The sequence below is a fragment of the Nelumbo nucifera genome, chromosome 5 (assembly GCF_055504915.1).
Source record: "Nelumbo nucifera cultivar China Antique chromosome 5, China Antique-T2T, whole genome shotgun sequence".
NCBI classification, from domain to species: Eukaryota; Viridiplantae; Streptophyta; class Magnoliopsida; order Proteales; family Nelumbonaceae; genus Nelumbo; species Nelumbo nucifera.
Window position 1 is genome coordinate 14,594,504 of NC_142653.1, and position 15,642 is coordinate 14,610,145.

The 15,642-nt window shown below is 40.6% G+C and overlaps 2 protein-coding genes across 2 annotated transcripts; both read left to right on the forward strand.

The window, feature by feature from the left end:
- The first annotated feature begins 485 nt into the window (after positions 1-485).
- LOC104604614 (protein PHOSPHATE-INDUCED 1-like) lies at positions 486-1,981 on the forward strand. The gene has a single exon (XM_019198977.2). It carries the CDS (start codon positions 776-778, stop codon positions 1,739-1,741), a length of 966 nt encoding a protein of 321 aa, XP_019054522.1. The 5' UTR covers positions 486-775; the 3' UTR covers positions 1,742-1,981.
- A 2,940-nt stretch (positions 1,982-4,921) lies between these two features.
- On the forward strand, positions 4,922-6,252 carry LOC109115210 (protein PHOSPHATE-INDUCED 1-like). The gene has a single exon (XM_019198974.2). The coding sequence runs from the start codon at positions 5,040-5,042 to the stop codon at positions 6,027-6,029; it is 990 nt and encodes a 329-aa protein (XP_019054519.1). The 5' UTR covers positions 4,922-5,039; the 3' UTR covers positions 6,030-6,252.
- Positions 6,253-15,642: the final 9,390 nt, after the last annotated feature.

The following is a 15,642-nucleotide window of genomic DNA, read 5'->3' on the forward strand; positions in this document are numbered from 1 at the left end:
TTTCACGAATTGCGTGTGCATGCGCCGATGCGCGGGCGCGTTTTCAAGGATTAACCCCAACGGCCAACTCCAAACCCAACCGCGTTGTCCTCTCTCTCTCTCTCTCCTTTTTAATTGTTTTTTCCTTGGGGTTGGGGTTGGATTTTCACCTCGGATGCTCCCACCAAAGTAAAAAGTTTTCTATATTTCGAGAAAACACCCCACGCAAAACGACGACGCCAGTTGGCTTCTCCGCGCATCCCTATGAAAACACCCCCCTTCCCCCGACCGCAGTAGCCAGTAGTATATCCCTTCCACACACACTCTCTATGGACTGCAACGTCTCTTCTCTTTTCTGGTTTTTTATTCCTCTTTATTTTTGTTATTTCCCTTCAATGCCCCAACTTCTTTGTTCAGAAGCAGCAATGTATAAGGTCATTCCCGTCATTTTCGTACCCACCCTTTACTTTACCTTAGCTGTAGTAATGTGCTTTTATGGCACTTACTGCAAGGGGGATAGATGCCTTAGCTGTATCCAGACTGACACCCACCAGTCCCCACCCAATGTTATTATTTTTATAATTTTTTAACTCGTTAACCATCTCTATCCAACTCTCCTCTTCTTTATTTCATTCATCAAAATAATAATAAAATAACACGTCTCTTGGAACTATATATTACCCCTGTAGTCCCTGCTGCCTATACAACAAACACCTCCCAATTCCCCATTCTCTCTTCTTCTTCTCTCTCCAGTGGTCTTTCTGCTACAAAAAAAAAAAAAAAAAGCCAGTGAGTAATGGGTTCAACCAAGCTATTCTTGTTCCAAATCTTCTTCATGGTCTCCCTAATTCATTTATCCTCCGCTGCTAGGAGACTCGCCGATCAGGTACAGGAGCAGGCCCAGCTCTTGCAGTACCACAACGGTCCTCTCCTCTATGGAAAAATCTCAGTAAACCTCATTTGGTATGGCAACTTCAAGCCTTCCCAACGTGCCATCATCTCCGATTTTATCTCGTCCATCACTACACCATCAGCTTCAAAGTCCACCCAGACCCAGCAGGCCCAACCTTCTGTTGCTACCTGGTGGAAAACCACCGAGAAATACTACCACCTCGGCGCCAAGAAGCACCCCTCCCTCACCCTCCAGATGGGCAAGCAGATCCTTGACAAGTACTCGGTTGGGAAATCTCTCACCAGCAAGCAACTGGTGCAGTTGGCTGCGAAAGGAGACCAAAAGAACGCCATCAACATTGTGTTGACGGCTTCGGACGTGGCCGTCGAAGGCTTCTGCTCGAGCAGGTGCGGGACACACGGCTCTTCCTCCTCCGGTGCCCTGGTGAAGAAGAATAACAAGTACAAGTTCGCATACATCTGGGTGGGAAACTCGGAGACTCAGTGCCCAGGTCAATGTGCTTGGCCGTTCCACCAGCCCATCTACGGACCCCAAAGCCCACCGTTGGTGGCACCAAACAACGACGTGGGCGTGGATGGTATCGTGATCAACCTTGGGAGTCTGTTGGCAGGAACGGCGACGAATCCCTTCGGCAACGGCTACTTCCAGGGATCTGCAGGAGCGCCTCTAGAGGTAGCTTCGGCTTGCCCAGGCGTATATGGCAAGGGGGCTTACCCGGGTTACGCAGGGGAGTTACTGGTAGATCCCACCACTGGAGCTAGCTACAATGCATACGGCGCAAACGGAAGGAAATACCTTCTCCCAGCCTTGTTTGATCCTTCCACTTCTTCCTGCTCCACATTGGTTTGACCCTTTGAGGAGAGAGAGAGAGAGAGAGGGTATACTAGTATTAACCATCCGGTATAGTAAATAGTAATAGTTCGTACGGCAATCTCCGATTCAGTGGAGAAAGAAAAGATTGTGGTATGTATGTGTATACTTCACACATACTTTTGATCATGTAGGAAAGGTCCATACTCCCATAGGGCCTACGGAGGATACTGTAATTCATTTATTGATTTAATTAATTTTTTATCATGAAGAGCAAAATTAGAGTGCTTTGCTTTTGAAACACAGTCTTCAAAATGGGCACTTTCTGCCTTTTAGAATTGAAACAAGATGCGAGATCGACGAGTCTTTATTCATGATTAATTCAACATCACCATCATTATTAAATAGCGATTGCCCCCCATTCAGTAAGTGGTCCATTTGGTTTTTCAGAACAGGAGTCGGAAATCCAAATTGAAATGGGTCATTCCAATTCAAAAACTGTTCCGCTTGGACGGAATAGAATCCTATTCTCATTCTTGATGGATGCCTATCTCCTTCCGTCCTTTAAAATGAAATCTTATTTTAACTAATTTCAATTTTTCATAACAAATTATGAGAATAGACCATTAGTTCTCGTTCAGAGAGTCATTCTCTAAGAGCAGGGAAAATTAGGAAAATGTATAATAAATGTTGTGTGTTTTCAAAATTTAAATATAATATGTACATATAGGGTGTACTTATACCAGAAAAAATATATAACAATAATATTTGGATAACAAATTTAAAAATGGTACACCAATTTTAATATTAAAAAACGCAAGCATCCCATATTTTTGCATCGCGTTTTGCTATATTCGCAGGGAATTACTTATTCCAACGAACACAATGTTTTTCGGCTATTTGGACTTTTTTTAAAAAAAAAAAGCCTGAAAAGGCGGGCTATTTATTTGGACTTTCTATCTCAAACAAATGTACTCCTCTTGTCCAATTTCCCTCTTCATATACACCTCATCATGTTCCTTCCCAGAATCCCATTGGGTGTGTCTCAACTTTGGTCTCAGTGTCTCACTCACTCATGGATCCAGCCTAATCGACAAGTTAAAAATTAAATTAGAATGAAAACAAATAGACTGCAAGTTGACTTAATAGAATAGAAGTATAGAACCCTTGATCATCAAGCCCCATGGCCCCTCAAAATATTTATTTCTGCACTATTGACTTGTTCTCTCTGGTTGAATTCGTGAAAACGAAAATGAATTCATTTGTGTCGATCACCCATTAGCTAAGATACATAGCCACTCGGTGTTCCTGCCTGGTTCTCTGTGATAAAGGTGAATGCACCTCACTACACCCTTCTCTATCCTTATCTCTTAGGCTTTTAGTTTGGAAGTAGTATAATTGCAAATATGTATAATACAAATTTAGGTATAAAAATACAAATACAAGGCTATGCGTTATATATATATATATATATATATATATATATATATCTGCATTATAAATGAAAATACGTATAACACCCATCCATATCCCAATTCCAGCTCATATATAATTTAATTCTTGGACCCAGCTAACACCAGGAGCCCAGACATAAGCTGCAGTTCAGACAGACCCAACGCCAAGAAAGTAGATAAAAGCAGTCGGTCAGAGCATCAGTAGCTGGATTTTTTTAAGGAAACAAACAGTAGTTGGATTGGATCACGGTATTTCTAGTTGTAGATCACCTTACTCCTATTGTTTGCATTAGTAGTCTGGCCCATTTCTAGTAGAGGCGCTAGAGGGTACCACATCCACACGGTAGGGTTCAATTTCGATGTAACCCGATAGAGACAGCTGATTCTAGACTTAGGGATGTTTGGAATCGTGACCATTTTTTAAAAAAATGGTGCCACGTTGGAATCATATAGGCATTTCAACATACATCTATGTATCTCATTGTTTGGTTCAGCCGATTATTAAAAAATCAGATATGTCTCAAAAATCGGGACCTTGGTGTTTTATGCATCGGTGAACCATTTCCCCCAACGGTTGACTGATGTGTATCCTATGTGGTGTTTACCTGTCAGCATATACAAGAAAAATAGTGATGAAAATCACCTTAATAAACAGCATAATATTGCTCACTGTCTACATGACAGAAGTGTTTTTTTGTGAAAAACGGGTCTTGGAAGCATAAGCGTTTTTTCTTGAAAATTGGTCCCCTAGATTATTTTAATGGATGTTAAAAGATGGCACATGATGACCACCACTATGGATGATGAATGATGAATTGCTGAATCTTCGAGAGGCCCACATCTTTAGATGAAAAAAATAGTGAAAGGAAAGGAAAGGTAGGAAAACGTTTATAAACCTTGTATAGATTTTCATACCTTTTCTTCCCCTTCACTACCTTTTCTTTCAAACCAAACATTAACCTAAATGTTACCATCCAAAGGGAAGGGGAAACAAAGGTAATGTTTGGCATTGATGATGATTTTTCAAAAATTGGAGCTACGTAAGATTTACATCAGAATTTGAAGAATCAGTGATTTTTTTTTTTATTTGGTTGGCCGATTATGCTGATTGTTGGGAAATCAGTCAAAAATTTATTAATCACTTCTTTTTGATGATTTTCTGACTTTTAACTAATTCCGGTTTTTTTAGTATGACATGGCATATTCTAACACGACATTAGAATACAGCTTTTATAACATAAATCGTACCAAACAACAATTTTTGATACCAAACAAACTCCAAATCGATTTCTCAAAAATGAACTTATATAACATAAGTAATACCAGATAACATTTTTTTTATGATTATTAAAAAATCACTGACGATGATTTGTGGAAGGACAAGGAGAAATCATCATCGATGCCAAACATCACCCCACTTGACATTCATCTTAAATACAGGTGCAGAAGAAAGCGCTACCTTCCAGCTTGCAGTGTGCAGTCAGTTTGCACCAGAAGACACTAGTTTTTCAACAAATTTACATCATCACAATTCACAAGCCACAAGTGGCGCTTAGCTTAGCTGTATACAGAAAGATGGGATATGCGGTGCCACATCACAACAGGTAAAAGTAAACTACTTCAATTAATTGAAAAACGCGTTCTTCGGCCCTCTCATGATCTCATCCTCATAATTCATATGCACCCAACTCCTTCGTCGCTGTTTCTTCCCCCAACTTTTTTTAAATATCACGCAATAAAATTACTCGTCTCTTCAAATTTATATAAACCCCGCGGCGCATCTACATCAAACACAAACCATCCCAGCTTCCCCTTTCTACTGCTTTCTTTCTTTCCCCTCCTACTTATCAACCATACGAATCCGATACAGATTGAGATTGATAATGGCTTCTTCGGTTCCAATCAATCTATTCTTCCAACTCTTTTTGCTAACCTCTGTTATTCATTTCTCTTCCGCTGCGCGGATACTCTCTACTCTGGTACAGGATCAGTCTCAGCTCTTACAATACCACAATGGTCCCCTTCTCTCCGGCAAAATTTCCATCAATCTCATCTGGTATGGCAATTTCAAGCCTTCCCAGCGAGCTATCGTCTCTGATTTCATCTCTTCTCTTCCCACTTCGTCGGCATTAAAGACTACCCAGACTCAACCTTCGGTTGCCACCTGGTGGAAAACCATTGACAAGTACTACCACCTCTCCTCATCCTCCTCCTCCTCCTCGAAGAAGCACCCTTCCCTCGTCCTTGAGATGGGTAAACAGATCCTGGATGACAAATACTCGTTGGGAAAATCTCTTACAAATAAGCAAATCCTAGAATTGGCAGCGAGAGGAGACCAAAAGAACGCCATTAACGTCGTGCTGACGGCATCCGATGTGGCCGTCCAAGGCTTCTGCTCCAGCAGATGCGGCACCCATGGTTCTTCTACGGCTTACAAGAGCTCTGGGTCTGGGGTGAAGGTGAACAACAAGTTTGCATACATCTGGGTTGGCAACTCGGAGACTCAGTGTCCGGGTCGATGTGCCTGGCCGTTCCACCAGCCCATATACGGACCACAGAGTCCACCCTTAGTGGCACCAAACAACGACGTCGGCGTGGACGGTATGGTGATCAACCTGGCCGGTCTATTGGCCGGAACTGTGACGAACCCCTTTGGGAACGGTTACTTTCAAGGTCCCGGTGGAGCACCTCTGGAGGCGGCCTCAGCTTGCCCTGGTGTGTACGGCAAAGGGGCATACCCGGGTTACGCAGGGGAGCTATTGGTGGATCCCACAACTGGTGCAAGCTACAATGCGCACGGTGCAAACGGGAGGAAGTACTTGCTCCCGGCTCTGTTTGATCCTTCCACTTCTTCCTGCTCCACACCGGTCTAAGTGAGATTAATTCAACCTCAAACTCAAACTACAGGAGACATAACAAACTGAGTTGAGACTTGTGACATATATATAAATATTTAGTGGTATTAGGGACGAAGGATAATGTAATTCATTCAATTTATTCATTTGATTTTTACTATTGATGGAAGAGTATAGCATATTGGTTTGTTTTTTACACGATCGAGTACGTAATCCAATTTATTTTCATTTTTTGTGTTAATTCCTTCTCTTCTTTTTCCCCTTTTTGTGTGTTGGGCTGGATCATGCATTCATTCATGATTCATATATATATATATATATATATAAATGAAGGCTCAGCCAAGATTCATGCTTCATGGATTTTAAGTTTTGATACAGAAAATTCATTACATGGTTTCATTGTGCCCTGATAATGGAAAACCATAGGCTTTGTTTTCCATAATTAATAGTTAAAGAAGCAAAAGCATCTGATAAATTCAATTTGCATATTCTTGATTTTGAACATTAAACCTATTGAGTATATACTATACATTTGGCCTGATTTTGGGGTTCCATAACAAATTAATTCACCACGTCAAAATCAAATGCACCTTACCAAATTAAAATACCGAGTATATGTCCTTTAATAAAGTTGCTGTTGGAGTTTCTGAATATTGAAATTAAACTTGAGTTCATCGTGATCGATCCCAAGAGTAAGAGTAAGATGATGTTTCTTTTGCCGTTGCAATTGGATTCGGATCGTGTTCCAGTCGACTTTGTTGCAACCTATAGGTTGTGATGTCGTCAGAGAGATGGTAGATTTCCCATGTGCACATGGCTGATTAAGAAATTAAAAGACAAAGAATAGCCACTACTTATAATCAGAAAAATCAAATCAGCGCATGGAGAGTACTGCTTTTTGTTTTATAGGGTTAACGGTATGCGTGCACCTTGGTCAAAAATTAATTAGACATGTACATGCCGGAAATCACTTCCCAGAAAAGGAAAGCTTAACGTTGCATTGTGTAATTGTGTTGGGGCACTTAGAATTAGGAAGGGTATCAGTAAATATTATGCAAGCAAATTAATGCCTTGTTACGCCGATTGAAGACATGCAATTTCCCTGTATATTGCCTCTTCTTCCATTCACTTTCACTGATTCAGTCTGATCAGCTCACTGCACCGATTTTCATAATTCAAAACACAACCCATCTGTATATTCTCAGATTTTATCTCTCTTATTTATACCCCATTGCAAAATGCAGACCCACAAAATGGGCCCTCTTCAATTTCTGTTAAACACTTCTTCTAACTCTTCTATTTGTGGTTTCTCTGTTCCATTTCTAATTCGCCAAAAAAAATATATAATAATAACTGGTACAGGATTGGCCCTTGCTCTCACAGTACAACAATCGGAAAATTTTCCTTTGGGCTCCGTTCGGAACTGACCATTGATCTCACCTTGTATTGCAAGTTCAAGACTTTCCATCACGCCATCATCTCTGATTTTACATCTTCCCTTTTACCACCCAAGATCATGATAACTCGAGTAGAAGGAGAAACTCTGATTCTTTCTTCTTCTTCTTGTTATTATTTTCTTTGCAAAGAAAGAGTTATATATACACACCTCTCCTAGTTACACCCGAACTATCTTGTTCTACCTTTCCTAGTTACATACAAACTACTATGATAAGAGTTATCCCTGAATTAAAGGATATTCTCCTACTTTACAGCTTACACCAATACTCCCCCTCACGTTGGCGCGTACAAATCTTGGATGTCCAACTTGCCGAGTGAGCTGTAGAACCTTTTACTGGATACAGGTTTTGTAAGTATATCTGTCAGCTGGTCTTCGAACTTGACAAAGGGAAATCGAATGATTCTGTCTTCGATATTTTGTTTGATGAAATGCCGGTCCACCTCCACATGCTTTGTTCGATCATGTTGGATGGGATTCTGAGAGATGTCTATGGCAACCTTGTTATCACAGAATAGGTCCATCTCAGAGGTTGGGGGGGAAACCAATTTCAGTCATCAATCTTCTAAGCCAGAGTAGCTCGCAAAGCCCTTTAGCTATTCCTCGAAACTCAGCTTCAACACTTGATAGGAACACCACCTTTTGTTTTTTACTCCTCCACGTGACCAGATTCCCACCGACAAATGTAAAGTACCCCGAGGTGGATTTTCTATCTGAGATATTTCTGGCCCAATCTGCATCTGTATAGCCTTCTATCTTTAGATGATTATTTTTTGAGAACATAAGTCCTTTTCCAGGAGAGGACTTCAAGTATCGAAGAATTCGCATTACAGCATTCATGTGATCTTCGCTTGGGCAATGCATGAACTGACTTACTACGCTGACAACGTAGGCGATGTCTAGACGAGTATGTGAGAGGTAAATAAGTTTACCAACTAGCCTTTGATATCTCTCCTTATTGATAGGCACTTGGTTTGGGTATTCTCCAAGTTTATGGTTTTGAACAATTGGTGTGTCTGCCGGCTTGCACTCTAACTGTCCCACTTCGAAGAGCAAATCTAAGGTGTATTTTCGTTGAGACAGAAATATACCTTCCCTTGACCTAGCAACTTCAATTCCAAGAAAATACTTGAGCCCGCCTAAGTTCTTCATTTCAAACTCAGTTGTCAATTGCTTTTGCAGTGTTGCTATTTCTCCTGAATCATTCCCTGTGATAATCATATCATTCACGTATATTATTAGATCTGTCACCCTCCCTCGTTGGTGCTTCATAAATAGTGTATGGTCTGAATTGCTTTGTTGGAAGTCATATTTCCTCATCGCAAGACTAAACCGCCCAAACCATGCCCGCGGTAATTGTTTCAGTCCATATAGTGCTCACTGTAGCTTACACACAACTTGGTTCTTGGAATTCGCTGTATAACCAGGTGGGATGTCCATGTATACCTCATCTTCAAGATCACCATGGAGAAAGGCGTTCTTTACATCGAACTGGTGCAGTGGCCAATCAAGGTTTGCTGCAAGAGATAATAAAACTCCGACCGTATTCAACTTGGCCACTGGTGAGAAGGTCTCTTGATAATCTACTCCCTGTGTCTGGGTATAACCTTTTGCAACCAGCCTCGCTTTGTATCTCTCAATTGTCCCGCTCGCCTTGTATTTAACGGAAAATACCCACTTACACCCTACAGGTCTTTTCCCTTCGGGCAAGGTAACCAGAGTCCATGTTTTGTTCTTCAATAGTGCCTTCATCTCTTCTTGTATGGCCTGAGTCCATTTCGGGTTTGTGAAAGCTTCTTGAACACTGGCGGGAATATGATTTAAGGACAATTCTTGCACAAATGTTTTTAGAGGTTTGGAGAGTCTCCTTGCTGATACATAATTGGCAATTGGATACTTTGACCTCCGATCCTCAACATCTGGAGAATATCTATTTGGTGGTTTGCCACGATTATGCCTGAAAGGTAAAGTATAACCAGCCGAAGTATTCATATCGTTAGAGCTTGAAGGTGTGGTAGGAGAGATTACCTCAGGGATGCTCTCACGCGGTTCCGGGATATCCTCAGGAGATGGGCCTTCCGGTACTGGGGAGGTTGGGGTCTCTATTTCTTCTGCTGGGAGAGGCGATGTAGACGTTGGGGTCTCTGTAGATGTCTCCGGTGCTGTCTCTGTAGGTGTCTTACCGGTTGCTTCATTGACCACCATCTCTGTTGAAGCACTCGTATTCAGCCAGTCGGGTAAAAACCAATTCTGTTCTTCACTCTGACTCTCCCCCTGAAGAGAAGAATTGGTTTTGGAAGGAGAGTAGAATGTTTCAGATTCTAGAAAGGTAACATCCAGTGCGGTGGATGACTGGGTCATAGCATCGATACCCTTTCTGGTGTAGCGCATACCCCAAAAATAAGCATCTTGTTGCTCATGGATCCAGTTTTGTGCGTTGATTTTTATGTAGATGCACGAACGCCACACAGCCAAAAACTCGAGGTGGAATCATCAAAACGGATGGCAAGGAGACATGTGATGAAAGAACTTGTAATGGTGTTTTAAACTGTAAGACCCATGATGGCATTCAGTTAAGGAGGTGCACGGCGGTAGCAACAGCATCAGCCCAATGTCGGTTAGGTACATGTGCTCCAAGTAACAGAGCGCGGCAGTTTCGAGTATGTGCCGGTTCTTCCTCTCAGGGATGCCATTTTGCTGTGGAGTTTGTGGGCATGAGGTCCCATGAAATAACCCATGAATCCGGAAATAATCTTGGAATCGTTGATTCATGTATTCCCCACCATTATCAGACCTGAGTACCTGGATCTGTGATGTGAACTGAGTCTTCACCATCATATGGAAAGATTGAAATACAGTCAACACTTCATCTTTATGTTTCAGCAGATATAACCATGTCATGCGAGTGCAGCCATGAACAAAGATTACAAACCAGCGAAATCCAGACACTGTAGTTACCGGGGATGGCCCCCACACATCCGAGTGAATCAAAGCAAATGGAACTCTACTTTTATTCATAATTAAGGGATAGATAGTTCTATGACTCTTAGCTAAGATGCAAGTGTTACACTAAAAATCATGAGACTGTATATCTATAAATAACTCCAGAAATAAACGTTTCATGTAACCGAATGATGGATGTCCTAACCGGCGATGCCACATCCAAATCTATTGTTCTCTGGTGTTACTTTGATGATGTGCATGATGTGCTCGACCCGTGCTGAGATCATCCATGTAGTAGAGCCCCCCCCCCCTCCCCCCTCCTAGTACCATGCCCAATTATCTCCTTGGTGAGAATATCCTAAAAAAGACAAAAAGTAGGATAAATGAGCACAACACAATTTAGATCAGAGGAGATTTGACTAACAGATAGTAATTTAGGGGAGAGCGAGGGAACAAGAAAGGTGTTCCTCAAGGATATTGCAAGTGATAAGGTCACAATGCCTGCACCTGTGACTTGAGAGATAGCCCCATTGGCATTAGCAATTGTAGTCCGTCTTGGTGGTGAAGTCTTTGAAAAATCAGTAGCATCATAGGTCATATGGTCAGTAGCCCCTGAGTCAAGTATCCATGCATTGCTATCAATAGTTTTGTTGGGAAGATTGTTACCTGAATCCGAGAGGTGTACGTCTCCCTGTGGTGTGAATGAGAGTTGAGATCCTGTTGTAACCGTTGCAGCCTTACCACTAGTTTCGGCCTTGTCTTGACGTTTCCGAGCTTGGAGTTCATGCTACCAGTCGGGATAGCCATGTAGCTTGAAGCAATTCTCCCGGGTATGCTTTGAGTTACCACAATGAAAACACTTAGTTCCACTAGAAGATGTTCGAGATTTAGAGGTCGTACCAGATTTTTCGTTGCTTAAAGGCAGAGAACCCGTTGAGGAGGGCGTAAGTTGCCCAATTTTAAAACCTCTAGAGGCCAAAACTGCTCTTGGAGTTTCAATATTGTTACCGGTGATCATGACCCTCTATCGGATAGTTTCTCTCCGAACATGTGAGTATGCTTGTTCAATAGTGGGAAATAGATGCATTTGGAGTACATCTGCCCGAATCTTGTCTAATCTGTCATCAAGGCCACACGCCACACACTCCATCGGATTTGGACGGGGAAAATCAATTTATCGCCACAAACCTTGGAGATCATTATAATACTTTTCAAGAGATCCTCCAGACTGGCGCAAGCGGGTCACATGGCGCCGGAGATCGTATACTTGCGAGGTATCACTGCCATCAAAGTACGTAGTAGCAATAGAATCTCACACCATTTTTGCTGTAGGGAATCGAATAAAGTTACCAATTAAGGATACGTCCATGGAGTTAATTTACCATCCCTTGACAATAGCGTTGTTGGTGCACCACCTTCGAAAGCTTGGGTCAGTCTGTGGAGGCTGGGGAAGTTCGCCATTAATATATCCCAATTTGTCTCTGCCAGAGATATACATCTCAACAACTTGGTACCAAAGAGCATAGTTGGTGCTGTCCAACTTAATGCCGATCTGAGCAGTGGAGGTCTCTGTAGTCGAGGTCGGTCTGTGCAGGAGTTCAGTCATTCTGGTGGTCAATTCAGTGAGGGTAGGATTGGGTCGTTGTTGTCCAAACGGATCTGAGGTTTCCGAATCGGACATGGTTGTGTCTGTCGAAGGGTGTTTTGCCGATGGCGTCTCGGAGTAGAAGGGAGTCAACAATCGCACCTAATGCTGAGTGTCAGAGAACGATGTTCGGTCGTTGCAGATTGTGAAGAAGCAGGCGGGTTGCAGCGGCAGTAGCAGCAGTCAACCACCGGCGACCACAGTGGAATCAACAGTTCTGATGTGAAGAAGAGGCGGGTTGCACTCAACAAGAATTTGCAGCGGCAATATCAACGACCAACCACCGGCGACCACTGTGAGACGGCGAGATCTAGCAGAGCAACTGTCGGACTTGCAGCGGCAGTAGTAGCGGCCAACCACCGGTGACCGCGGTGGAGTTGATAGTTCTGAGTAGAGAAAAAACCACACGATAAAGCAACCATCGGACTTGCAGCGGTAATAGCAGCGGTCACCCACCGGCGACCAAGACTTCGCCGCGATTAGGAAGACGAGTTTGTCACGGACTGTGACGCTCTGATACCATGATAACTCGAGTAGAAGGAGAAACTCTGATTCTTTCTTCTTCTTCTTGTTATTATTTTCTTTGCAAAGAATGAGTTATATATACACACCTCTCCTAGTTACACCCGAATTATCTTGTTCTACCTTTCCTAGTTACATACAAACTATTATGATAAGAGTTATCCCTGAATTAAGGGATATTCTCCTAGTTTACAGCTCACGCCAATAGATCACACACAATAAACATGGCCCAAGGCAATGCACAATCAAAGGGCAATGCATGGTATTTCAAGTATGCACCATAGATTTTTCTTGTAAAGAGAGGTTTTTGCTGTAATCAAAACTCAGGGCAGATAACCCAGGCCCCAGGGAAGTAATTTTCCAATAAATAGAAGAATTACTTAGAATCATTTTGAGTTTCATAAATAAATTCATCTTCGTATTGAATTTAAGAAGATTTTAAGTTTTTAACATGCAAATCCATGTATGGAAGAAACGAAAATTTGTAAATACCACCAAATGCTTAGAACACGGCAGATATTGTACAAAATTATTATCATCCTTTATAGGCTGTATTTGGTTTGAAGGAAAAGATAGGAAAAGGAAAGAAAACTTATACTGTACAAGTTATACACACCTTCCCCTTCACCTTGTATAGGCTTTCCTATCTTTCCTTTCATTTTCCTATCTTTTCCTTCAAACCAAACACAGCCCCAAATGTCAATGGATCGGGTTAGGTGCCCGATTCATTGACATTACAGTACTTGCATTTGTGAGTTTAGTTAGTTTGAGACTTTGAGTGAAGGTGTAGTATTATACATGGGACAGAGGACGGGTTGGGGTTCAATAAACGCTTTTCATTAATTTGGAGCGTATTGTTTTCGAGTTGAATCAAACCCGTACCATATCCTCAAAAGCTTATGTGTTTGATTTCATGGTGAGTTTGGCTTTAAATTTGATTTAGAATGAACTGAATCAATTAAATTCCCTTTTTTTATCCGACCACATTTCATTGAAAATGAGGGGGTTACAAGGCAGAAGCTTCCTCCAATATGGAATTGTTACCAGAAAGATGAATCACAGTAGACTAGAAGCCAGGGAAGCACAAATGAAAAGACCTGACTCCACATCACTTCCAATTCCAAATGCCCGAATTCAAAAACAGCAATATCTTCCTTTGCATCCTTATTTTAATTTAATGTATGTAACGTCCTATCTGCCAAGAAGTAGGTCTCTGGATTATATATCAAAATAACGCTTGCTCGCAATTAGTTACACCAGTATTTTACAAGAAAATAAAAAATTTTATATAGACCAGTATTAAGCTACCAGGGTTAGAATACAGTGAAACACACACACAAAAAAAAAAAAATCGAACCAGCCCACTGTTGAGATACTAGACTGGCCAAGGCCAACCTTGAATACGTGTGGATTGTGATTGGGTTTGTTAAATACAAGAAGTGAGGTGCAATAGTCAGCCCAGGCCCAATTTTACCTTGCCAGAAGCTTAAAAATTATTGTCATAGCCCAGCTCAAAGTGTGGGTTTTTCTAGACTACTGGTTTAGGCCGAAAACACAGTTGTCATGGCGACATCAATGTGTACCGCATACTTAATTTTCAAAAATAAAACGTGTACCATGTAATTTGGGAATTTTTTATATATTATTCTAAATTAAAAGCTAGAAATATTGTAAAAATTTTGTTCAAATACAGCATTTGTGTTTGGTACACTTTTATTTAAAGTTTGAAGTGAAAAATTTTGGAATATTTTATCATAATAATGTATATATTATATTAAATATTAGCAGGACCCAGTGTGTTGCATGGGCTTTGTTATGCAAGAGTATTAAAACAACAGAAATATAGAATATTTGTAACATAATCTATTTGTAAAATAACAATTTTTTTTTCTGTTCAATTTAATTGATAAGGAATTCACTGTAAATTTACAAAAAATGTTAATAGTATAAAATACATATGTTTTCAAATATTTAAACATATATAACTAAAAATTCCTTAACATTTTGATATATTTATTGAAATGTAAATTATTTGTGCATCATATATTATTTGTGTATTTTTTTCTATAAATTTTGTACGATAGTTATTTGAGACATAAAATACCTCAATTCACAAATAGTAGGGCATATTACATACAAATTTGCAAACTATGGATTCAATTAACACAAAATTAGTTAACTCTGAAGACCTGAAATCATTCACCATGAATTTTCAAAACGTCGAGAGAGCTCTTTTGCATTGAGTTTTATTGTTTAAAACTCACCTTTCATTAGTGATTATGAATAGAACTTGTCTACATAAATATTTGAGTATTTTTACATAACCGAACTACCCTTGAATGGCCAGTCAAGCTTATTAAATATTTTTATACTAAAATTACCCCTGATCTGAGCTAAGACCCACACTAGGCCTGCAGTAATTAATGATAATTTTGTGATAAAAATGATCATTCAGGGTAGCTTGGTCATATAAGATGACTAAATGCTTGTATGGATAATTTCTATTAAATAATAAGTAATGGTGATCCAAGACTGTATTTCCGCTTGAAAGAAAAGGAAGGAAAAAAGTGAGTTTTGGAAGAACCAATACAAGGTTTTCTGAGATCAAGTCAGCCCCCCACAACATCCCACAGTACATCTCCGCCATGTATTGGAAACATCTTTCGATGATGGCATCATCATTTTTGGTATATCATCAGGAGATATTTCCAATACACGGCAAAGATGTGGTATAGGGTGTTGTGGGGGCTGATTGTATTGGACAATAAACTCAATAAGAGAGGGCTATCTCGATTGAGGTTTTGAAAAGTCATAATGAACTTAGAGAAATACCAGAAAATCATAGTAAGTATTAGATAATATTACAAAAAATAAAGACTTCATCATGTAAGCACTAAGAAAGAAACTGAAAACTCTAACCCTAACATATCAATCAAATAGCATGTTTGCATGTGTTTCTCAAGCCGGATCGGATGTAAGCTTGAAATATTTTTTATTCCTCTGACGAGGATACACACACTTCAATTTAGGTAGAATTTCAAAGCGAAATGTCACTTGTGCGTATT